Below are 24,224 nucleotides of genomic sequence, written 5' to 3'. Positions count from 1 at the left end.
AATATTTGGAGAGAAAAGTATCCTCAAAACCGGTTTTAAATGTGGCATCAACAGTGATAAAGATTGATCAAACATTAAAAAACGAGTACAATCCAGTGGTCCCAGTATTACCTTCGGAAGTAATAAAATCTGCAGAAAACTGGCGAGTGGGTGGACTCCTCGCCCTTCTTGGTGCGGATCAGTCGACATTCTCTGCATTTCTGTATATTTGGCCCAATCTCGCAGCAAGAGTCGTCCTGCAGGAAGGATTCCCCAGTCTGCTTGAGTTTCTTCACTTTCCTCCAATCTTTTAATACTGAACGCGGTATGCCAGCTGAAAGTATAACACAACAATCATCATGGAATAAAGACAAGGGTGCCATTCACATGTGCTGTTAATGAGGAAGAGGTTAGCAGGAAAGCAACATTTGCCATTTCCATGGATAAGACCCAACAAACTAATTATTCCAAGGAAATCAGCAATGTCAGCAATTATAATGAAAGTTCACAGTGATGCTCTGTCACCAGCCAGCTGCTCTGTAACCCACAAATACCCAGCTCCTCAGTATTAGATACAGGAAATTTATATCCAAAAATATTGTTGTAAATCTACGTGGCTTCTACTGTACTCTTCATCTGAAAATGCCTGTTGCTTGACTGTCATCATAATCCATGGTTTTAAAACTCTCAGAGTCACAAACACACAGTAAGTGAGGCAATTAGGAGTTTTCACTTACTTGGCGGTATCAAGGTAAATACAGAGGCCAAACTTTGGTTTTTGAACTCCGGATCTTCATACTTCTTCCAGGTCAGTGACTCTAGACCAGCTTAATAGCCAGGCAACTAGCTTTTTCAAGAGGTGAGCAATGGCAGCCTACATATACCTCAGTACATTTTTCCTTTAAAATCAGAGGACCACCATGACAGTCGGATAACTACCGTTTTCAGCAAAGGTCAGAAATGGCAGCAACTCAATTTCTCTCAGTATACTGTAGGTATTCTTTAGTCAGTCCACCCAAAGCTGATATTTAAATTATGACTGAAGGCAAGTCCAGTAAAATGTATGACCTATTAGTGTTTGGCGGCATCTCTTGTGGAGCTCAAGTGGTCAGATTCTCTGTACTGTGGAATCTCACTCTCCCCTGCAGCAGTCAATGCAACATAAAACAAATAAAAATTTAGCCAGGAGAAGACAACTCCCTTGTTGGTGAGCCTCATCCCATCTCCATAGAAACTATTGAGTATGTCAATCTGCTAACATCCACGCAAAATTAATAGATTTGTCAACCATCAAACACCCACCCAAAACTTAAACATTAGCGGCATTCATTTAAAAAGAAATACCTGGATAAGGCCCCTTTCACACTGCGGCAATTTCAGGGAATACCTGTGTAAACTCGAGGTCTATGGACCTCAAGTCCAACCAAAATAGTACAGGGACTACTTTGAGGTCACAAAGATATGAATGGTACCCGTTGGAAATCATTGGGTACGACTCGTCATGCTTTTTAGTTTTGGATAGGGTAGAGATAGACTAAAACCTGTCAGTTGTTACTACGTTCTGTGCCCTATTAGGGAGATTCATCCTATTTATCTTGTTTACTGCTATCAATAGTGAAAATAAAATATATTCCACAATTCTGGGTTGACACCAGAATAGCAACAGATTGGAAATCTTCCAATGGATAACACTGGTTCTGGTGACAGCAGGATTCCCTCACTTTAGAGGGATTTCCTCTCACTTTCAGTTTCAGATATGGACAGGAAGTGAAAGGAAAGCACTGCTATGGGACACTGATGGCAAACAACTGAGAGGGGTTATAATCCATCCTTAAATATGTTGCCCAAACATTTCATATTCCTGATATGTATCTGTTATACCATGTACTTGTATTAAAAAGTATATCCTTTTCTCTTTGCATTGCTTCCTTTGTGTGACATACTGCTTTCCTGTTTCAAACTGACCACACTAGGAGTGAAGCACAATCATCCCAGTATGGTCAGTTTTCTGGCTGTGCTGGGAGAACAGCCTACTTGTTCTCCAATGTTCAGATGTGTGCTGACAGGCCTCCCTGCAAAACCATTCTCTGGGAAGATCAGTGTACTGCTGCTTCTCCACCCCCAGCTCACTGAACTTCTTAAAGCGGAGTTCCAGGCTTTTTTTTAATTAAAAGTCAGCAGCTACAAAAAGTTTAGCTGCTGACCTTTAATAAACAGACACTTACCTGTTCCACGGTATAGCGATGCGTCTGCATGGAGCACCGCTTCTCTCCCCCTCCTCGGCGCCTCCATTGTGGGCACTCGGCCGGCAGCTTGTGGCTTCATGGCCGGGCGCATACTGTGCATGCGTGAGTCGCTCTGCGCTCTCCCAGTGGACAGGCAATCTTCTGGGACCTGTCACGTGTCCCATAAGATTGCCGAGAGGGAGGGGCTACCCAGGGCGAGAGGAGTCACCGCCTAGGCGGTCTGTAGCCAGAACCAGAAAGTGGGACAGGAAGTCCCCTTCAAAAATAAGCACCCACTCCCCCCCCAAAAAAAATGACATGCCAAATGTGACATGTAAGGGGGTGAGGAGTGCTTAAAGCGGAAGTTCCACTTTTGAGTGGAACTCCGCTTTAAGTAGCTGAGCACAGAGGTTATGAAGGCAGACATTACAGTTACATTACAATTTGGTACAAGAGGAATCAGAGGGCCATGGTTGTTAGAGCTTACATATACACACACACACACATATACATACATACAAACATTTAACCTTTCATTTTTATTTAAAACTGAGCAAGTTGTTTTACAAAGTGAAGGTCCACATATACTTTTAAGCTAGGCAACTGACAGATTGCTACATTCACACAAGTGATGTTGATTCAGTAATCTCTCCCTCTGAGACATTGGATTCTGACAGTTGTTGGCTGTGAGCGCTGATCGAATGATGGTTTCCCAGCATGGCCATTCGACAGAAGCCAGTTTTTAAACAGGCTTCTGTAGAACAGAAAGCTGTACTCCAGGCCTGCTGATCTGGCTGTTTCTGGCCCATTTGTACTGGTCTTTATCCACAATGAAAAAGAAGACATTTTGCTTTACGGTTCTACTTTGACATGTTAAAGCAGAACAATTTCCCTTAAAAGCTTCCTTTCAAATGGCTACCTGCATCTTTTACACAATTTACTTTAGAGATATGCTGAAACCAAAGTCAATACGAGGGCACCCAGTCACCACTGGAAGAACACAGTAATTATTGCTACTGGCTAGAGCAGCCGCTGGCAATAATCGCATATAAAATCCAACAGGCTGGTTGTACCCTAGCTGATTAATCAAACAACTTGGGTACATTCAGCCTGCCCATATGTTGTTCAAATCTTGGCCAGTCCTGCTAAACCAGCTATTTGAACTGTCTATAGCTGGCTTAAGTAAATAAAACTGCCTAGAGGCTATAACCCTAAGTGCCGGTTCACACAGGGGCGACTTGTCAGGCAAGTCGCCCGTGTGAAAAAAAAATAAAAAAATTTTTTTTTGTTTCCTGTTAAACGCTTCTAAACGCAAATGCGGCATGATGGATGTTTTAAATGTGGGTCACTATCTGTCACGTTAAATCGTTCAGGAGAGGTTGTAAAAAACGTCCCGTGTACATGAAGCCTAACACATCCTCAGTAGTTGAAGGAGAAGCAAGCAGATAGTAAACAGAACAATAAAACAACCTTGCAAAAACACATTCTAAAACCAAGCAAACATGCCAAATAAACAGAGAAACACACAAAATGAATGGGTTGGATCTGTGTTCCTCAAAGAACGATCAGATGAAAGATTGCACAGTGAATACAAAAATTATTTTCTTCCAACATTAACCTCTCCTAGACTTTAAAAAGCAGTTCCTAAAAAAGGAATAGGCAACCCTCAATTGTCATGAAGTGACTAATTTGCACAGCAACCTGTAAAACGTCAAGCCCAAGCTAGTAGCATCCACACAAAAGAACTTGGCAAGCAAAGAAACCAAGGCCCAGGATGTGGCTTTGCATGCCTAGGAGACAAATGCTTTCCAGGACTAGGATGCACATACCACTTTGAGATTACTTGAGATGTGTGACGGTAGAGCCACTAGGAGAAGCCCTGCTTTTTGGTTTGTCCATTGTTTAATCTCCTAGAAAAGCCATTTTCAAATGGATCTGTAAAACACTAGGTTTCCTTCAGAAGTTGCAAGGGGTCTCCTTGACCTTTGGCTGACTGACCTGCCATCTGATGGTGTCTGCATAGTTTTGGGGCCAACGCTACTTGGCAGAGGCAGCAGCATGTCACCAGTGATCTTTTTACCTGTCTGTAAGGGTGGCAGTCCCCCCACTAGTGAAAGGAGGGTATTCTTCCCACTGACTACCAACCTAAGGGGCACGCTTCCCACAGACCCCAAATTAATTGGTTTTTTGCAGGTTTAATTAAATTTTAAAATGTCTGCAACATACAAATAAAAAAGTACAGGACATTCAGGTAGCGGATTCAAAAAAAATTCCAGTACACAGTGCAGTACAAGAGATGAACCTTCAACCAAGGCACTCAGTGTGTTAACACCTAACGGTACAGTAACAGGCGAACATAACTAGGCTTGCATCCAAGAAGGAAAGCAGGGAGTATGTATGCACAGGAAAGATCTGACCATATAAATGTAGGGACACAAGTGCTGCACCCACCACTGCTACGTGCTGGGTGTCCAGTGTGCTCCTGTTTCTTTAAGGGGGATTGGGTTGCCTCCAGGCCCACCTGCTCCTCATCTATCCTTTGAATGCATGTGCTCCCACTGTGCGGACGCTCATAAATTCAGTAGCGTTGGACTGAAAGTATACACAGGGTGCCGTGAAGAGGCCTTGCAGCTTACACATGCATTTGCAAATGCGTGCTAACTAAACCCCTGTTTTTAACGCAGACTGTTAGACAGGTTAATTTGGTTGGTCAGCAGACTGGTTGGTGAGTTGAGCTATGGAATGTTCCATTTTTGTCTTTTGTATGAAGGTATAAAACTACCAACCAGTAGTCATTGTACCAAATGGAGAAAAAAAAAGTAGAGGAGTGTCCAGGAGAAAGAAGAGAGGGAAAGGGAGGAAAAAAAAAGGATGGGGAAGACTTCACAACTCCTGGAGTTCAGCCAAACCCAAAAAACAACTCCACTGACTCAAATGAAAGTGGTGGTGTCCCTCACGCTATAAAGAGTAAAGGAATGTGTCTAGATCTAAATAAAGATATATAATGAATGGATAGACAAAGCAAATGAAGATGTGTAAAATAATATGCGTGAATGTAAAGTGATGATGTCTCTAAGGACTGCAGCAAAGTCAAAAGTGTTCACACTACACTTCAACAAACTAAAGATGGTAAAGGGACTTCGCGCTTCAAATCTATCACATGAATAGGTGACGGTAATGTGACCTATAAAGGTGCAGCTATAGTGGCTATAACCATAAACCACAACTGTGAATAACTGACACCAGTAGAGCAGTGGACAAGGCATGTGTACGCCGGGAGGATTATCCAATCATTACAGGCACATCACCCAGATCACTAAATGTACTGCACCACACAGGACCTTCCAAAGCAGACATCTGATGCCTATATTTGCTTTTGTAAGGTGAGAAGTTAGAGAGCTCGGATTCACCGGACCCCCCATTAAAAGATTATCTGTATTGTCCCACATACTGGATCCCAGCTACAATTACACATTACTTTGAACTTTTATTTAAAGAAGAGAACATTATGAATTTTTCACTTATGAAGAGCATCTGTGTCATTAGCACATTCGGATTATTTTGTTGATTATTGTGTGTGTTTATTCACAGTTGATATTTATGGTTATAGTCACTATAGCTGCACTTTTATAGGTCACATTACCGTCACCTATTCATGTGATAGATTTGAAGCGCGAAGTCCCTTTACCGTCTTTAACTCCACTGACTCAACCCACAGAGACCCAGGGAGTGTCATATAAGGGGAGTTTCCAAAAGGTTCCACAGTTCCAAAACTCGGTTGTCTCTCAAGAACAATCATTCAGGGAGGCGGTCAAGTACGCCATCCTCTTGACATCCCGAATCCTAGTATGTAGATTAACCAACGAGGGGGTTTTGCTATCCGCACATGTCATGTGCAAAGAGGTATTTTTTTTTTTTTTTTAAGAGGTTTTAGAAGGGGATTGAGGGGGGAGTCCCAAAATTAAGGCATTGGGGTGTCAAAGGGAATCCCGGATCCAAAGATGGAATGGCCTAAAGAGTGTACTGTCCACCAATAGGGAGCAATGAGCAAGACCAGTAGATGTGGTACAATGTGCCTGTTCTCAAAGTATATAGAGTGGAGCAGGTCTGAAGTTTGAAACCATTGAAAAAGGATCATGTACTGGTTCTCCTTATATAAGGTGCATATGTAACTTTTGGACGCCTGGGACCAAATGAGCTACCACATCTTTAGGGGCAGCTCTTTTCCCACTTTTGAAAAGGGTTTTAAGGGTTCCTGTCGTAAAAAAGTTGAGAAGGACTGTCCTAAAGGCAAAGCGTATACCCTGAGGTCTTGTGTGTACCCAAATGAACGCTGGAAGAAAAACATTATTGTGGCAGTGTGTAGGCCACATAGGGAAAGAATATGGCCATAGGACTGTTTGAAAAATTTGAAAAACAGGTTTTTTCAATGTCTGAGTGTAGGCAAAACCGGGAAAGAATAAGGACCCAGGCCTATTTGAAGAACAGGATTCTTTTGTTTAAAAAATAATTATTATTAAATAACCATTGGCAGACCTCGTACACTGAAGGACCATGTCAGCTGCAGTAACACACACATTTTTGCCTTCATCACATTTATATCCACTAAACTTACAGTGGGTGACTAATGAAAAAATTAGCCACATAAAAGTGGCCAGATTAACTATACAAATTAGCCGCCACTCACTCCGCTCCTGACAAGCCATTTATTTCTGCATGCATCCTTTTCATACACGGTTTTCACGTCAACATCTTAATTGCAGAGCTCTGTAATGCGACTGCCCACGGTACAGAAATAGCTGTGGCTCGGCTATATTTCCAGCAGCACTCAAGTTCACAGACACAGAAAACAGCCTGCAGTAAGACAAACAGTCCACTGAATAATTTTAGGAGTCTGAGCTGAGCCTCGAGCACGCATCAGTGCCAAAGCGGCCTGTAAAAACACGGCAATCACTGACTCATGAACTGATTGGGGGGGGGCCTGATGAATACCGCTCCAGTAACAGCCTGTCTTTGCTTAAGATTTAATTGCAAATCCCTAAATATGAAAAGATGCTAGTAATTTAACACTCAGTTCAAGTGTGGTTATGGGGGGGGGGGGGGGGGGGGGGTGAATGATGAATATGCTGCATGTATGACATGGTGGGTGTTCTTTGAAGCTGAAGCATGTCACAAAGCCTCTATTGGACTTCCCTTGAACATAAGGGCTGCTGAGTTTCAATGTAAACAAGACAGGGTAGAAGCTATGAGCATTCATTTTATACAAGTCAGATTCTGTTATAAGACGGACAGCTGTGCAGACGCACAGTGCTACCCACCCTCAATAACACCATATGACAGGAGAACATGCAGACATACTGTAAAACCAACCACAGGCATGAATGAATGATTGAATACCTTTAATGCCATATAAAGGATCTGTGCTAAAACAAGCAAGCAGAGAATTGATATATAGCTTGGTGTTATTCAAAACAACTGGGACACTTGCCTGGGGATTCAAGAAAATTTAGCCATCTCAGCCTGTAGTATGCTATATTACAGAAGTCCACAATGCACAATGTATCTATAATTCGCTACAGAAACACTACAGGATGTGAAAATGTTATCCGTCTGCAAAACCAGAAAATTCAAATACATTTCACAACACCTATAATTAAATAAAAACTTATGAAACAGTTATAGAAAGTGCAAATGAACCAATAGAAAATATCTGATGAATTAATGTGCAATATACAAAATACATATTAAAGTCCATAAAAAAAAACATCTGTTAAAAAAAAAAAAAGTATATGTGAAATTAGTGTCCTGATCCCAGAGGCTCCCTTCTGCAGCTGCCTCTGGTATTGCCCATCCTGAGCTAATACCTGAGGTAGCCACTGAAGGGAGCCACCAGAACACATGAGCGAAGGACAGGACACAGAGCTCCGGGCCCTGCTGCTGCATCAACACCTGTGAATGCTTAAGCTCCGTACACACAAGCCGAATGCTGGGCGACATCAGGCGGTTCAATAAAAAATGGCCGACATCAGACCGTGTGTGTATGTCAACCGGTCTGACAGAGGCCGGCTGAGCATGCTGGAAAACCAGCAGCCGACAGGCTCCTGATCAGTGTTCTCAGCCAATGGCTAAGAGCGCTAACCAGAGTTTTTTTGGTGGGGAGCTGTCCCCGTCACAGGACAACAGCTCAGCCGGGGAGAAAAGCAGCTCAGCGGAGAGATAGCTGTAATAACGTTGGATCGCTAGTACAGTGGCTGACAGTTTTGTTTCAACCTGCTGGGTTGAATGGAAAAAAAAATTGTGTGTACCAGGCTTCAGAGCAGCTCTTTGAATCCTAAGGGAGGTTTTTCCAATCCATCATTGATCGTTCCATATTGGAAGTCCTTTGCCAACAAAATAGCCCATTTGGGAGATGGAGTTTGTGCAAGCTTGATCTCTGTAATTGGAGATTTACTTCATCTGGTTAGAGGCCTACCTTTCAATATACAGAGCACTTTTAGCACTGGAGCACTTTGAAATGGAAATGTTCTTAAGCACTGAGCACTTGGTCACAATTTTTTTTTTACATGGATTTTTTTTTGGAACAGATGTATTTTTTGATTGACGTTAATATTTATTTTTTTTAAATAATTTTTTATGACATTGCACAATCATTTTTAGAGACATTTTGTATTGGTTCATTTGCACTCTCCATATATGTTTCATAAGTTTTTATTTACTTATAGGTGTTGTCTAGAGCTGCACAATTAATCGTTAAAAAATCGTGATGTTTGACGATTCTTTCATATAACAAGTGGAGAGACTTATCTGCTCACTTAGCTGTCAAAAGAAAACATCTGGGCAGTCTGCCAAGTTTTTAACATGAAACATTGTAACCAACTCTTCCTTCATAGAACAAAGGGATAAACTTCTGTGTGAAAAAAAAAATCCAGGCAGTCTGCCAAGTTTTTAACAAGGTGTAAATACAGGAAATTTAACCACTTAAAGTCTAAATCTTTTTCTGACACTTGCAATGATTTGCCAAGTAAGGATTTTAGCCTTTGTCCCTGCTGTCCCCCACTGCTAAGTGTTCCATGGTATGGGTTCCCTCAGTCACCAACAGTGAGCTGGAGGAGACAGTGTGCCAAATCTTCTTCATATTTACTTGTCCTGGGTTTTAGGCATCCTGGAATGTTTTGAAAGCACCGCTAAGTGCCAACAGTTAGGCTGGCCATGCATTATACAATTTTCTTATTCAATTTACCTTCAACTATTTAGTGGAAGGGCCTGCCCGATTGCTTAGAAATTGAAAAGGGGTTTGACCTCATATTATATGGTTTTGGTAAGTCTAAAGGAAAATTGGATAAATGTATGGCCAGCCCTAGACCCTGTTTATACCTGAGCATTTTTGTATCGTGGGCAGAAATGTGGAAAATTGGATAAATGTATGGCCAGCCCTAGGCCCTGTTTATACCTGAGCATTTTGGTATCGTGGGCAGAAATGCGAGATTTTGTCCGATTCCAGAATTGCAGCAAAACGAGGGACACAGTGCCATTGGCACCCCAAATGCAGTGCGATTTTGTCAAGACTGTTGTGCATTTTTACACAATATATATGTAATATATAAATATATGTAAATGCAAGCGGTAAAGCTACCTAAATTTGACTTGGTATCAAGTTCTTACAATAAGAATCAGAGAGGGAAAGGAGCACAAGAAGCATGGTGATAGGAGGAGAGCAGAGTGACAGATGAACTCATCATTCTGCTGCTTTTCCTTTCATTGTCCATACAGGCAGAGAGACCTGTATGTGTCACTAAACCGCAGCAGTGAAAACTATAGTGGTTCTAAAGGCTCAAGGGTTTTTCCCTGTGGGTGCCCCCATAGCAAGCTGTTCCGGGGGGCACTTGATAGAAGGGAGGGGCCAGGAGCACCAGCGGGGAACCCAAGAGGAGGAGGATCAGAGCTGCTCTGTGCAAAACCACTGCACCTAGCAGTTAAGGAAGATAAGGAAAACATGTTTTGTTTTGTTTTTTTAAACTTGCCTTTAAAATAACTAACTCTGCTCTACTAGACAGTTGTCCATCGTAGAAACTGGATGGACACAAATACAAACCCTTTGGCAGATAACAGATCTTCCTGTGTATGCTAGGTGCATATTTAGCAATTTGTCTGGAAACTGGCTCTAAGTTTCTAAACAAAAAGAAAACAAACACACACACAACAGACCATGCCATTGTTATGTAATATGGATGGCTTCCAGGAACAACCAACAAAGGAAACTGTGCACTTGTATAAACAAAAAACACATGAAAGCCTGGTTTCAAGGTTAGAGAACATACTTACAGCTGGTACTGTTGCTCTGTAACTTTAATTTGCTTTTTTCCTTGGCACTCCGACTAAGAATACCATTGGGTTTTATTTCGTCCTCTTTGTCTGTGTCACCTTTTCGCCTCTGCATATCATTTTGCTTCTTTTTGTATGTTGGCTTGGGCTGACGTTTCAGCCTTTGTCCAGACTTGCTCTCGCTTTCATCAGAGTCCCCGCTTTCTGAGCCAGATTCATAAGTCCTTTTCAACCTCCTCCTTGTAAGCCTATCCTCCTTGGGAGACTTGTCATCCTGGGCTCGAAAGTCCAGGGTATTCTGTAGCTCGCTAGAGGTCGAAGCAATCAAATTTACAGTACAGGGCTTAATGATTTCAGACACTATTGAGCTGCCAGCATTTTCCAGCTTATTGTTGGTGTTTTTATCTTCTTCTGAATGTCTAGTAAGCCAGGCCTTTTTAAGTTTGGTGTGATAATTTGGCTGGCTGCATTGGGATGCCTGCCCATTGCCTACAAAACCTGACGAGTTTGTGGAGCTGCAGGGTGTGCTGCTATCTGGAGAGCCTGAAGGTGGCACAGTCTGAGTTTTCATAGCACTAGTTTCTGTATCGATTGCATTAGTGCTTTTAAACTGGGCTGCAGCCAAAGCAGCCTTGTGCTTTTTTAAATGGATGAAATCACTTGACGCAGGATACAACGCATTGGGTTGAACTGCTGGCTTGCTACTTGCTGGAGTGGCTGAAGCTACGGCGCTGACAACACTGTCTTGAGTTTGTGCCATGGTTTGGCTTGCTGGCAATGAACTGGTGCTTTCTATCGTTGTACAGGCTGAGACAGCATTGGATAAAGAATAAGTTACTTCTGATGCGCTGCAATTCGAAACACTTGTGGTTGTGGGGGCAGAGGTGGTCACGTCAGTTTTTGTACTGCACATTATATTAGTTCCAGGTGCAGACAAACTGTGAATGCTGTGTGAAGGAGCGTGAGAGTTCTTCTCAAAGAGCACATGAGTGCTGTCTGAGTTCATAATTGGCTGGCCTATCCTTACAGTCTCTCTGGCTTCCATGCTCTTTGAGCAATCAGGTTGATTGATTCCAGCTGAGGCGCTTTCGCCAGCTCTATCCTTGGAGAGAGCCGGAGTTACTGGCATGTTATCATACTTTGCACTAGATGGTGGGCGTACAATGACAGATGCGGTTGCAGACGGTACCTTCACGTTATTTTTCTCTGGCAGCCAGTCAATTTTACTGTGGTTTTGCTTTTCGCTGCTTTTCCATACTTCCTGGATGACCTTATCTGCATTTTTCTTGTAAGAGGCAGCACCTTCCTTAGGCTCAGGGACAAGGGTAGGTGGTTTCTGAAGCTCCTGGATCTTTCCGCCAGTAGTTACTGGCTGCACTGGAGTCAAGGTTGGTGGAGAAAGATTACTGTAACTTCCTTCTTTCCTGTCCAAGCTATGTTGGAGCGGAGGATGGAATACAGGTGCTCTGTGTAAGGCAGGCATGCTCCGGAGTGTGTTTGAAGAAGTGATGGACAATTGGGTGGGGCTTCTATTGTCTCCTCTGAAGGACGTAATTGTGTGAGTTGCCATCTGCTGAGGAAGCTGCTCATTTAGTTTACTGCCTGGTCCATCCTCAGGTTGGTGCTTAATTAAAGGTGGCGGTTTAGACAAATAAGAATTAACAGCAGAAGAATTAGATGAAGAAGGGCTGACATTTTGCTTTTCAGTGAATACATTTACAGCTTCCTTGGGTGCAAACGACCTTGGTGGCTCATTCACCACACTATTAGATAAAGTGGTAAAATAGTTGCTTTGGGGCAGACTTTGAGAGACTGATGTTTTCATCTTGTACAGATCTGAGATGGGGCGCTCCACATTGTTTTCCTGCTTTACCAAGTGGCTTTTGGGGCTGCAAGACACAATGGGGGTTACTCTAGTATAGCTTTCCCGTTCATTTTCATGTGCTTTCATCTTCACTGAAAAAGAAGCAGCTTCAATGTTTTCCTGTAGGATCCTTCGGTGTTCCTCCTTGTATTTGCTCGAACGCTCTGCAGTGTCCAGTGATGACCTTTGCACCTTGGTGTGGCTCAGAACAGGTTCCATATAAAGTCTGTGGGTATGGCCATCTTTACCCGAATGTGTCCGGTTGTGCTCATGCTCATTCTTCACTGGTGCTGAAGTAACTGAGCGCAAGGGTTCACTGTAGGTTTTCTTCTCTAAATCTCTGTTGAAAAAAAAAAGGTCAGTGTTATTATCCTTAATAGATTTTTTTTTAATTACTTTTAATTACTTTATTTTTATTATTCTTCAAATATCAAAAAGAGAACATACAACATAAAATATCGTATAACATCCCTGGGCAGGAGAAATGTAAAAGAGAAAAGCATCCAAGGCCACGTAAGGGCGAGAAGCAAGAACGAGGGAGTGGCAAGGAACGAGAGAGGGTCTCTCACCATCCCCTTATAGGGGGTACCCCCATCTCGTCCAGCAAAGACCTCCACATTCTTTCAAACATAAATAATTACCCTTAGGACACTTCCACACCATATGGATCAGGTCTCCTGACACCTTACATCTGGGGCACTCATCATTTTGTCTTCTTCCAAATTTAAACTTTTTTGGGGGGTATAATAGACTCTATGAATTAGGAACAAATGGGATACTTTCTAAGAGGGAGAAATCGAGACCAAGTCTCCTCGTTCCGTAGCCATTGCCCCCACGTCTTTCTCCCACCCCGCTTTACTCCTGGATGCAGTTGCAGCTGGTTTAATTATTTTTAGGAGTGTGGGGATCTGATTGCATTCAATGGTTTGTGACCTAAACTGTGCTTGAATGGCGTGCCTAATTGCAGATATTTATAAAATGCCTTATTTGATATATTAAATTCCCGTCTTAAGTCCTCGAATGTCTTCATGAGATTGCCCTCATATAATTGAGCCAAATCGGTTAATACCTTGCCTCTCCCATTCCCTGGGCCTCTCTATACCCCTTACTTCTGCCAAATTTTTGTTGTCCCATAAGGGGGTGTATTCTGTTACCCCATTATATCCCATTAATGCCTTTGTTACCTGCCATACTTTACTGACTAATTTTATCGTTGGGCATCTACGAATAAATGAGTCCGCCTCTAATACCTCCACTAGTATACTATGTGGGGCCCCCATTATCATCATTTTGTTGCAAGGGTTCCCCCCCTCCCAGGTCTCCACAGCCCATTAAATGTTGTAACTGGGATGCCAGGAAGTATGATCTCGGATGCGGTACCGCCACACCCCCTTCTTTAATCGGTAACTGCATGGTTTGTAAACCAATCCTAGATTGGCCCTTCCTCCAAATTAGTTCTGTGTCCTTTCACAAGTTGAGTCAGGGTAGGCCTCGGGAAATTCAGAGTCTGGCTGTGCAGTCTGGCAAGGGTGCCACAAACACTGGTGGAACAGAACCACCCATTCTTGACAGGTAAAATAGTTTACAGTACATAATTCAGCTAAGAATTTAGCTTTTTGTCTGTAGTTTGATTTTCTTTCACATGTAGAAAAATAGGATATCTGGCTTACTCTTTGTGGTGATCTGCTGATGGTTTAGATAAGGGAGGGCTTGCATGTGCAGACAGTTTGAGCGGCCGGTGAGGGTCGGCACTGGAGGGACGTACAGGAAGGTGACCCATCAGGAGACCATCTGCTGAAGTAACAGGTGTTGGCTGGTGTAACCAGGGGCTTGCAGTATTCTAAGGAGAAGAAGAAAGATGTAAGCATGCAGGCAAGCAGAACATTACAATACTTGTGCATTTACAGAATGTCTCTATAAAGATTCATATGATGAATTTAAATAACTAAAAAGTATATTCAGCAACAGGTTAAATCAACAGCCATTTTATACCCCCTGAAGTTATCCCTGAGAATGTGTGTGTTCTTGGGCAGACCTCAACATATATATCCCTTTCATATGACTTCTGAGTAAGCAGATTTCAGCATAATTGCGAAACACATCTACCAACATGCACTTGTGAATGTGCGTGTTTGAGAGGTATTTGTCATTGGTATTTGATTTGTCATCAAATATTGGAGGGGGGGGGAAAGGGAGGGGGGAAAGGGAGGGGGGAACGAGGGAAAGGGGGGGGGATGAGGGAAAGGGGGGGGACGAGGGAAAGGGGGGGGGGACGAGGGAAAGGGGGGGGGACGAGGGGGGGGAAACGAGGGAAAGGGAGAGGGGGGGGAAACGAGGGAAAGGGAGGGGGGCGCGAGGGAAAGGGGGGGGCGCGAGGGAAAGGGGGGGGCGTGAGGGAAAGGGGGGGGCGCGAGGGAAGGGGGGGGGGGGCGAGGGAAAGGGGGGGGGGGGGCGAGGGAAAGGGGGGGGCGAGGGAAAGGGGGGGCGAGGGAAAGGGGGGGGGGGGGAAGGGACCCCCTACACAGGAACAGAATTGAGGCTGTCAATCAGCTGGAGGTCCCTCCCCTGTCACTTTTTTCTCTTGGTGTCAGGAAAACTTGTCAGAAGTGATTCTTGCTGATAGCTGAGGAACGAGGTAGCAAACATAAATAGTACTTAGTACTCTTGAGATAAGTACACACTATAGAGGGATAAGCTTTGTTAATTTATGTCTGAAGTTTACAACCATTTTAAGTCCAAACCCTGCATCACGAGATGGGGTCACATGCTTCCCAAAAAAAAGATATTTTGCAGCTGCTGCAACAAGGGAGGTAGTAGTGAGGAAGCGCTATGATCTTGCATAAATAGGCACTAGATGGCAGCCAGCCTGCACAATCTAACCACTCTAAAATAATTGTATTAATATACATGCTCATAAATATATGCTTGTGGCTATGGAGTAGGAAGTGGGGAATGCACAGGAATCAGCTCGTCTGTGGGGTACAATAGCCAGAAAAAAAACTACCCAGCCTGAGCGGTCACAGACCATTGAGCTTTTAGTAAATGTAAGATCCTTCCTTGATCTAACTATAAATGGGTAGATTTGGTGAAGGTTTACTTACTGTATATCTATTAGCATCTCCTACCATATGTTTATGTGATCCTTCCAGAACAGCGGTCTCAGTTCTTTACCTTTGTGTTACACTATATAAAATGTATGCAGTGTGTCATGCTAACCTCTGAATAATTCAGTCACTGCCTTTGTTTCTTTACAAAACTGCCGCTATAAGCATGAAAGCCTTGTGTAGGAGACGGATTAAAGGTGGGTAATTCAATCCCAAATCCATGTTTGGTTTTGACTAGAAACGCACTAAGCTCTGTAGGCCTCATCAATATATTCAAGTCAGACCTGCTTCAGTCTGTTTTTCAGAGTGGTGCGTGTGATTCATAACAGAGAACGGTTAAAGGAAAGTGATATATGACTACATATGGAAAATATGCATGTTATAAATTATCCTGGCCAGATGTTTACATTGGCCTGTCTTTCCAGAAGGATGCTATTATATCCAAACTATACCGCATGCCAGGCTTTTTATTTCCACTTTCCTTTACATAGCAGTTCATGTTCAGGGCCACAAACCTTGTAGAAAGCAGCCTGGTATGGGAGCAGGGAGTGTGCAGCTCAATGTTGAAAACCGATTTTCCTACAGCGATGACTTCTGACCTCTTCACATGTCCCACAGATAGCATCTGGGTAATTTCAAACCTGACCAGTGATGACTTCTACCAATAATGATTTTCCCTGTTACATATACATCACAGCATAGCGGGAAGACTGCTCAACCTCACCAACCATGTTTTCATCCGCTGAAGAGAACGTGTCACCTTGATACTTAACGCATATAAGCAAATGTTTCTTCACTGGCAACCCACATACAGGATATTGTCAGAAGTATTGTCACACCTGCATTTACACACACGTGAACTTTAATGGCATCCCAGTCTTAGTATGTAGGGTTCAATATTGAGTTGGCCCACCCTTTGCAGTTATAACTTCAACTCTTCTGGGATGTCTGTCCACAAGATTTAGGAGTGTGTCTATGGGAATGTTTGACCATTCTTCCAGAAGCGCATTTGTGAGGTCAGGCACTGATGTGGATGAGAAGACCTGGTTCGCAGTCTTCGCTCTAATTCATCCCAAAGGTGTTCTATCGGGTTGAGGTGCAGGCCAGTCAAGTTCCTCCACCACAAACCCACTCATCCATGTCTCTATGGACCTTGCTTTGTGCACTGGTATGCAGTCATGTTGGAACAGGAAGGGGCCTTCCCCAAACTGTTCCCACAAAGCTGGGAGCATGAAATTGTCCAAAATGTCTTGGTATGCCAGCGCCTTAAAGAGGTTGTAAATCCTCTTTTTTTTAAATAAACATGTTACCTCCACTGTGCAGTTCACTTTGCACAGAGTGGCCCCGGTCCTCCTCTTCTGGGGTCCCCTGGTAAAGCTGGTAGCTCCTCCCCACATTGAATACCCACGTTGGAGAATGCTCTCTTAAGGTGGACACCCATGCGGGCGCACTACCGTATCCTGCTTCTGTGTCTATTCACACAGAATGCAGGACTCAGCCATGTCCCCCGGCGCCCGCGTCATTGGAATTGATTGACAGCAGCAGGAGCCAATGGCTGCGCTGCTATCAATCTATCCAATCAAGAGCCGAGACAACGGGCAGAGAGGTAGAGCGGATGCGTCTCCGCCGTGGGAACGAATGGGCTCAGGTAAGTAAAACGGGGGGGGGGGGGGGGGGCGCGCTGGGGACGAAGTCTTTTCACCAACCTTACACTATAATCCCCCCTCCCCCGAATTTTTCGGACCAGTGCACAAAGGTCCATAAAGACATGGATGAGCGAGTTTGGAGTGGAGCAACTTGACTGGCCTGCACAGAGTGCTGACCTCAACCCGATAGAACACCTTTGGGGTGAATTAGAGCAGAGACTGTGAGCCAAGACTTTTCGTCCATCAGTGGCTGACCTCACAAATGTTCTTCTGGAAGAATGGTCAAACATTCCCATAGACACACTAAACCTTGTGGACAGCCTTTCCAGAAGAGTTGAAGCTGTTATAGCTGCAAAGGGTGGGCTAACTCAATATTAAACCCTATGGACGAAGACTGGGATGCTATTAAAGTTCATGTGCCCCAATACTTTTGACAACAGAGTGCACATAAAGGCCATGCAGGCCAAGGATGTGAGGTTGCTTTTTTTTTTTACCATTTACAAATATTCAGGAATTTATGAAGACATGTAAAATAATAGCAGTTAATGTAGACACTTGTAAGGTTTGTTAGACCAGCCAATGTGAGGGGTTACTTGGCAAACGTCTGATATTATAGAGGCACATAAAAAAGGTTGCAAAATGCCGGGCCTGGTCAGTCAAAGCAATGCGGGAAAAGCAAGCCATAGACATCAGAGACTAAGTTCTTCTGGCACAGATTCAGTCACTAAAAGGAAAACTGAGATGGACTAAGCCTTCCTGTTTAGTCTATGAAGGAGGGAGATGGAGGCACCTCTAAACACTCAGAAAATTGCCACAGTAAGCTTTTTTAACTGGTCCTACTGCTTTCTTACCCAAGATCTGCTATGAGGAACTGCCCCACAGACATAATAGGGTTGATTTACTAAAACTGGAGTGCAAAATCTGATGCAATCTGTGAATGGCAGCACACGGGCAACTTAAGCAGTTACAACAAAGTTTTGTTTTCCTTTTGGGATAAAGGTTTTACATTAAAAGCTGATCATCATAAGCACCCGTCAGTGGTAAATGGTTTGTTCCAACCATATACATCTGCAGAACAGCTTGGACTGTTGAAAAAGGAACAGACTTACTGGCCAGATTACAAGCTGAAAATAAAGGGAAAAAAGGCCTAAAAAAGAAAACAAATGCAGCCATCACATCTAAGAATTGGTAAGCTGCAAAAAAATAAATGCTTGCTTTTGGGTTTAATACCGCTTTAATCAATTTATTGTCATAAGAACTATAAACAAGTAAATGTTTCTTTTGGTTGGAAGGTAATAGCTTTAAGAGCTGCTTCACACCAGGAATGTGCGACACCCATAGCAGATCACAATATACTTTACCGTGGTGTGGGAAGCGCACACAAAACACGGGTTTCCCACACCACGTCCTGGCGTAATCAGGTCCTAATTCATTATTTTTTGGCAAATAAAGTATTGAATTTCAGGCTGTGAACTGAGACAGGTTAGGGTAAAATTAATCATTTAATTGGTTATATTGTATACAACTAACGCACTGTTAAAAATTTTTGGTGAAAAAACAAAAAAAACTTTAAGGCCTGGTTCACATCTGTGTAGGTGGTTCCTGCTGGGGGTCCCCCACCTGTACCTGCAGCCTCAACCACCCACACAGAAAAATGCACTGGATGCATATGGGTGCCATTAATCCTAAGGGAACGCCCCACGTACTGAAAATCACGTCTGCACTGGGAACCACACTGTACTTGCAGTTCCTGTGCAGGTTGCGATTCCAGGAAAGGCGTAGGTACCTTTACCCTGCTTTTCTGGAGGCACTACAGTATAATCAAATGAATGGGCTGCCATGCTGGCACAAAAACGCGGCTCTTAGAGCCGAACAGATGTGAACCAGGCCTTAGTGTATTATTAAAGGCAACCAATGCGAGAACCTGCTTTCGAGTTTGGCTAGTCTCTTACAAACCTCTGTACAGCAGATCAAAATTCTTTTATAGCTATATCTGAATTGAGACAGTTCTAAGCAAACCCATGAGCCATGAAAATATAGAAGACAAATCTTACCCTTCTAATGGAGGCTTCTGCACTGACATGATTCTCGGGATGCACCCACTTTGAAGAGGGCAGGCCAAGGCCAGAGTAAGCATGGCTTCCATTTGGATACTGCCAGATGATTGGATAAAGTCCCACATGGTTATATGAAGCTTGGGGGTGGGCTTGGCTGAGGAGATGAGGTGACTGGTGCTGTAACATTTGCTGCTGTTGCTGATGTGCAAGAGCCAAGTGGCTAAGGCTGCTGGCATGTGCAGTCTCTAGTTGGGGATGTCCCCCTAACAAGGAGCCAGGAGGCATACCAGATAGCACCGTAGGTAGTAAGTGAGGATGGTGGACTGAATGATGTGATGTGCTGCCCAGAGTATGGGCATTAATAGCAGTCATAGGCGTTTGGTTTGAGGACGACGTTAACATATGAGGGTTAGCGGTTAGTGCTGGGTGATGGCTGTTTGGAGGTAAACATGCTCGATGAGCTGGAGAATGAAGAGCAAAATTGTGCTGGTGCAAATAAGGAGAAATGTGGTTGGCTGCAGTCTCTGGTCCAACAAGCGCTGGGTCCCTGTAAACTGTAAAATGTTCATTTTTGTCAATAATAAGTGGGCTCTTTGTAGATTCTATAGTGCTCACTCGTGCGGCCACCGGATGAAAACTGGACCTGTGAGTGTCGCAGTCCATTTTGCTTGAGGTCCTCACAGTCCCAGAAATCTGGTTATTGTAATAGGTGGCTTTAAGTTTTAATGGATCCGGAGAATGGACAGGCCGAGTTTTTAAAATATCCGGAGAAGAATTATATTTTATCTTACTAGAGGACTCCAGCATGTGTGGCTTTGCCTTAAGAGCGTCCATTGTCTGTTTTTGAAGCCTCTTCTGCTCGTCAGTTAAAGATGTGCTACCAATAACTGAGGTATGGTGGATCTTATCCCTATCGTTAATCTCCTTATTAACCAACTGGGGTGCTTTTAACACCCCGGAAAGTGCCAAGTCGGTCTTATTGTTGGAAGCATCGTTCCAAACATGCTCAGAATCCGGCTTCTTCGTACTGGAAAAACCGACGGTGCCAAACAACTGTTTCGGGTCGCCGACTTGCAGCTCCTTCTTGGCAGCGAGCTGTGTGTTAAACTTACTTGAAATGCTTTCCTGGGGTGCTTTGTCCAAACTGTTTTCATTAGTTAAGACAATAGAATTTTTTGGCGTGGGAGGTTTGCTGATCAGCGGCTCAGTCTGTAACAGTTCCGTAGTGTTGTTCCTCTCGACCACGCTATCTGGAGCCTGTGGCTTATTGGAATTCTGCTCATAAAGTGCTGTCTGTTCAGATAGGAGAAACTGAGGGCTTTCTTTCTGGAGCGGTAAGTCAGCTGACTTTAGCCTTTCTGCTTCAGCTTGATGCTTTTTATCCTCCTGTATCTTGTCCCAGTGAGAATGCCTATCTATTAGTGTCTGTTCCTCAGCCCCCTCGCTACTTTGGGATTTTCCTTCGTCTCCGTTTATCTTTGAAGTGTTTTTGCTTTTCAACTCATTCTCAGAATTTTGCTCTGAGGAAGAATCTATTATCCTTTTATTTGAATTTTCTGAGTCACTGCTCTCAGAGTAGTCAGAAATATTGTCTGGGCGCAGTCTTTTCAGAATTAATTTCTTCTCATCCTCCTCAGGTTTCCTCCTTTTGCTGTGGAAATGTTTGTTCCTTTTTACATTTTCTGCAAATAGAAAAAATAAAAAAAAAGACATCAGTTCTCATACGGAGCCACAAAACTTGCATGTGTTTGAATTGTGAAGACACTCAGATCCAATGTTGGTTTTCCTTGTGTGACACTTATGATATAAAGGGAGTCTAGGTTTATACTGATCTGTCATGATAAGTGCTAGCGACAATGTGTCGATTTGTTGAATGGAGAGGGTTTTACATTTCTAAAAAATTCACAGTGCTACTAATTACAACCCATCTGTAACAGTTCTGTTATTTATTCACAACATGCTGACATACCTTTTTTCTGCCATTTTTGATGAGAAGCAGACAGACTGAAAAGGCATGCTAGAGGTTTGATGGAAGGCTGTAATCAATAGTATATTAATGTAAGCAATATGATCATTCTAGCCACTGATCACAGAATGTTCTATTCTCTTCTTAGAAAAGGAACAAGCCTTTCACTGCTTGTACAATAACAGAGTATTGAGAATTCTGGGGAGCAAGGACGCCTTGGGCACATTAGTCAAGCAAGGACAGGAAGATCCTCTCCACCCAATCTTTTCTATGAGTGTACAAGCATGCTACACATAATAAGACACAATAGTTAAGTGTTTCTATTTAGTACACTAAACTATGAACTCACCTTGATTTGGCTATGTGAACAATACCCTTTTAATGTAAAAAAAAAACCTAATTCTTCAGGATTCTTATTCATTATCATTACTCTTCAGGATTCTCTTATTTCTCCCATCAGTTCATCCCTCGCAGTTATTACCTTTTTATCAACTTGCCCTACCCTATTAGATTGCAAGCTCCTAGGAGCAGGGCTCTCTTATCCCGCTTGTATTGAACTGTATTGTTGCTGTATTGTCTCCCTTTATATTGTAAAGTGCTGCGCAAACTTTTGGCACTATATACAGTATCTCACAAAAGTGAGTACACCCCTTACTCATTTTTGTAAATATTTTATTATATCTTTTCATGTGACAACACTGAAGAAATGACACTTTGCTACAATAGTGAATGTGCAGCTTGTATAACAGTGTAAATTTGCTGCCCCCTCAAAATAACTCAACACACAGCCATTAATGTCTAAACCGCTGGCAACAAAAGTGAGTACACCCCTGATGAAAATGTCCAAATTAGGCCCAATTAGCCATTTTCCATCCGTGGTGTCATGTGACTCGTTAGTGTTACAAGGTCACATGTGTGAACGGGGAGCAGGAGTGTTAAATTTGGTATTATCGCTCTCACATACTGGTCACTGGAAGTTCAACATGGCACCTCATGACAAAGAACTCTGAAAGGATCTGAAAAAAAAAAAAAATTACATAAAGACGGCCTAGGCTATAAGAAGGTTGCCAAGACCATGAAACTGAGCTGCAGCACGGTGGCCAAGACCATACAGCGGTTTAACAGGACAGGTTCCACTCATAACAGGCCTCGCCATGGTCGACCAAAGAAGTTGAGTGCACATGCTCAGCGTCATATCTTTGGGAAATAGACGTATGAATGCTACCATCATTGCTGCAGAGGTTGAGGAGTGAGAGGTCAGCCTGTCAGTGCTCAGACCATACACCGCACACTGCATCAAATTGGTCTGCATGGCTGTTGTCCTAGAAGGACGGAAGCTCCTTCTAAAGATGATGCACAAGAAAGCCCACAGTTTGCTGAAGACAAGCAGACTAAGGACATGGATTAATGGAACCATGTCCTGTGGTCTGATGAGACCAAGATAAACTTATTTGGTTCAGACAGTGTCAAGCATGTGTGGCGGCAACCAGGTGAGGAGTACAAAAAGACAAGTGCGTCTTGCCTACAGTCAAGCATGGTGGTGGGAATGTCATGGTCTGGGGCCGCATGAGTGCTGCTGACACTGGGGAACTACAGGTTATTGAGGAAACCATGAATGCCAACACTGTGACATACTGAAGCAATATCCAATCCAAAATCTAAGAATAAAAAAAAAAAAAAAAAAAACACCCAAAAAATAAAATTTGCCAGGACTAGAGATCCCAGCAGGGAACTAGGTCCTTACTCCTGACTAGGCAGAAAAAAAACTGAAGGCCTGTAGCAGAGAGGGGGGTGTATATCACCTTGGACTGCCTATGGGCAGCCTGGTGTCTTAACTCCTGTAGAGGGCGATATAACCCTATGGTTCTGAATAAGGAAGCACTGTGTCTGTCAATGAAGGAATGAGAAATTGGATTTTTGTAGAGGCTATAACCCCTCACTTCACAACTTGCCAGTGGAAGCAAGCAGTCCATCAAGGAATGATAGCATGAGGGGAAGATGTGGTGTCTCTCAAACTCAGAAAAAAAAAATTTTTTACAAGCGAGTACAAAAATCCTGCTTCCTCTGATGTCCACTGAGGGACAATAATTTTGCTATGTATAATAAGTAACCAAGGGACATCGAAAAGCAATTCAAACCCAAACTAGGGGCAGGTATGCAAAAACACCAAATAAAAACCAGCCAAACAAGAAACCACCCCCCTCCGCCAAAAAAAACTAACAAGGACAACAGCTAGCCACTCACAGCACTTTTTAGCCAAAACCAACATCCGTAAAGGCAGATACATCAACCTCGTAGAATATGGGAACAAAAAACTAAGTTGCAGCCTAACTGCACTAAGCCACAGCAGCCTGAAGGCGAAAAGCCCAAGAAGTACCCACTGTTCTAGTGGAATGGGTTTCAACAGGAAAGGGAGGCACATTCAGTGCATCCAGAAAGTATTCACAGCACTTCACTTTTTCCACATTTCGTTCCGTTACTGCCTTATTCCAAAATGGAATAAATTCATTATTTTCCTCAAAATTCTACAAACAATACCCCATAATGACAACATGAAAGAAGTTTGTTTGACATTTTTGCAAATTTATTAGAATGAAAAAAAAATCATATGTACAAGAATTCACAGCCTTTGCGCAATACTTTGTTGAAGCACCAATTACATTACATTGGATGGGGAGCGTCAGTCGAAAGCCATTTTCATATCTCTCCAGAGATGTTCAATCGGGTTCAAGTCTGGACTCTGGCTGGGCCACTCAAGGACATTCACAGAGTTGTCCCGTAGCCACTCCTTTGTCATCTTAGCTTTGTGGTTAGGGTCGTTTTCCTATGGAAACAAAGAAAAATGGCGGCACATCTGGAAGTGAAATTAAAAAACTGTATTTAAAGTCCATAATCAAGCAAACATGACAAACATCAATCCAAAAAAGTGCTCAGTGGACGTGCTGCTCACTGAAGTGATGAGTAAGCACGTCTGTGTGAAACGCGTCCACTGAGCACCTTTTTGGATTGATGTTTGTCATGCTCGCTTGATTTCAGGGACTTTCAATAAATTCTTTTGATT

General features: G+C 43.2%; 1 protein-coding gene across 3 annotated transcripts in view; it reads right to left on the bottom strand.

The window, feature by feature from the left end:
- The window catches only part of JMJD1C (jumonji domain containing 1C), a 447,345-nt gene that overhangs the window by 49,210 nt on the left and 373,911 nt on the right, over positions 1–24,224 (bottom strand). For all 3 annotated transcript variants that reach the window (XM_073596250.1, XM_073596251.1, XM_073596252.1), the window contains 4 exons: positions 19,195–20,879; positions 14,061–14,230; positions 10,527–12,730; positions 112–313 (listed from right to left, as the gene is read on the bottom strand). In XM_073596250.1, coding sequence (XP_073452351.1) covers positions 112–313; positions 10,527–12,730; positions 14,061–14,230; positions 19,195–20,879 — 4,261 coding nt within the window. The remainder of the gene's footprint in view (positions 1–111; positions 314–10,526; positions 12,731–14,060; positions 14,231–19,194; positions 20,880–24,224) is intronic.

Source organism: Aquarana catesbeiana, linkage group LG08 (assembly GCF_042186555.1).
Source record: "Aquarana catesbeiana isolate 2022-GZ linkage group LG08, ASM4218655v1, whole genome shotgun sequence".
In the NCBI taxonomy this organism is placed as follows: Eukaryota; Metazoa; Chordata; class Amphibia; order Anura; family Ranidae; genus Aquarana; species Aquarana catesbeiana.
Note: the sequence above shows the minus strand (reverse complement) of the source record. Positions and strands in the feature narration are given on the sequence as shown.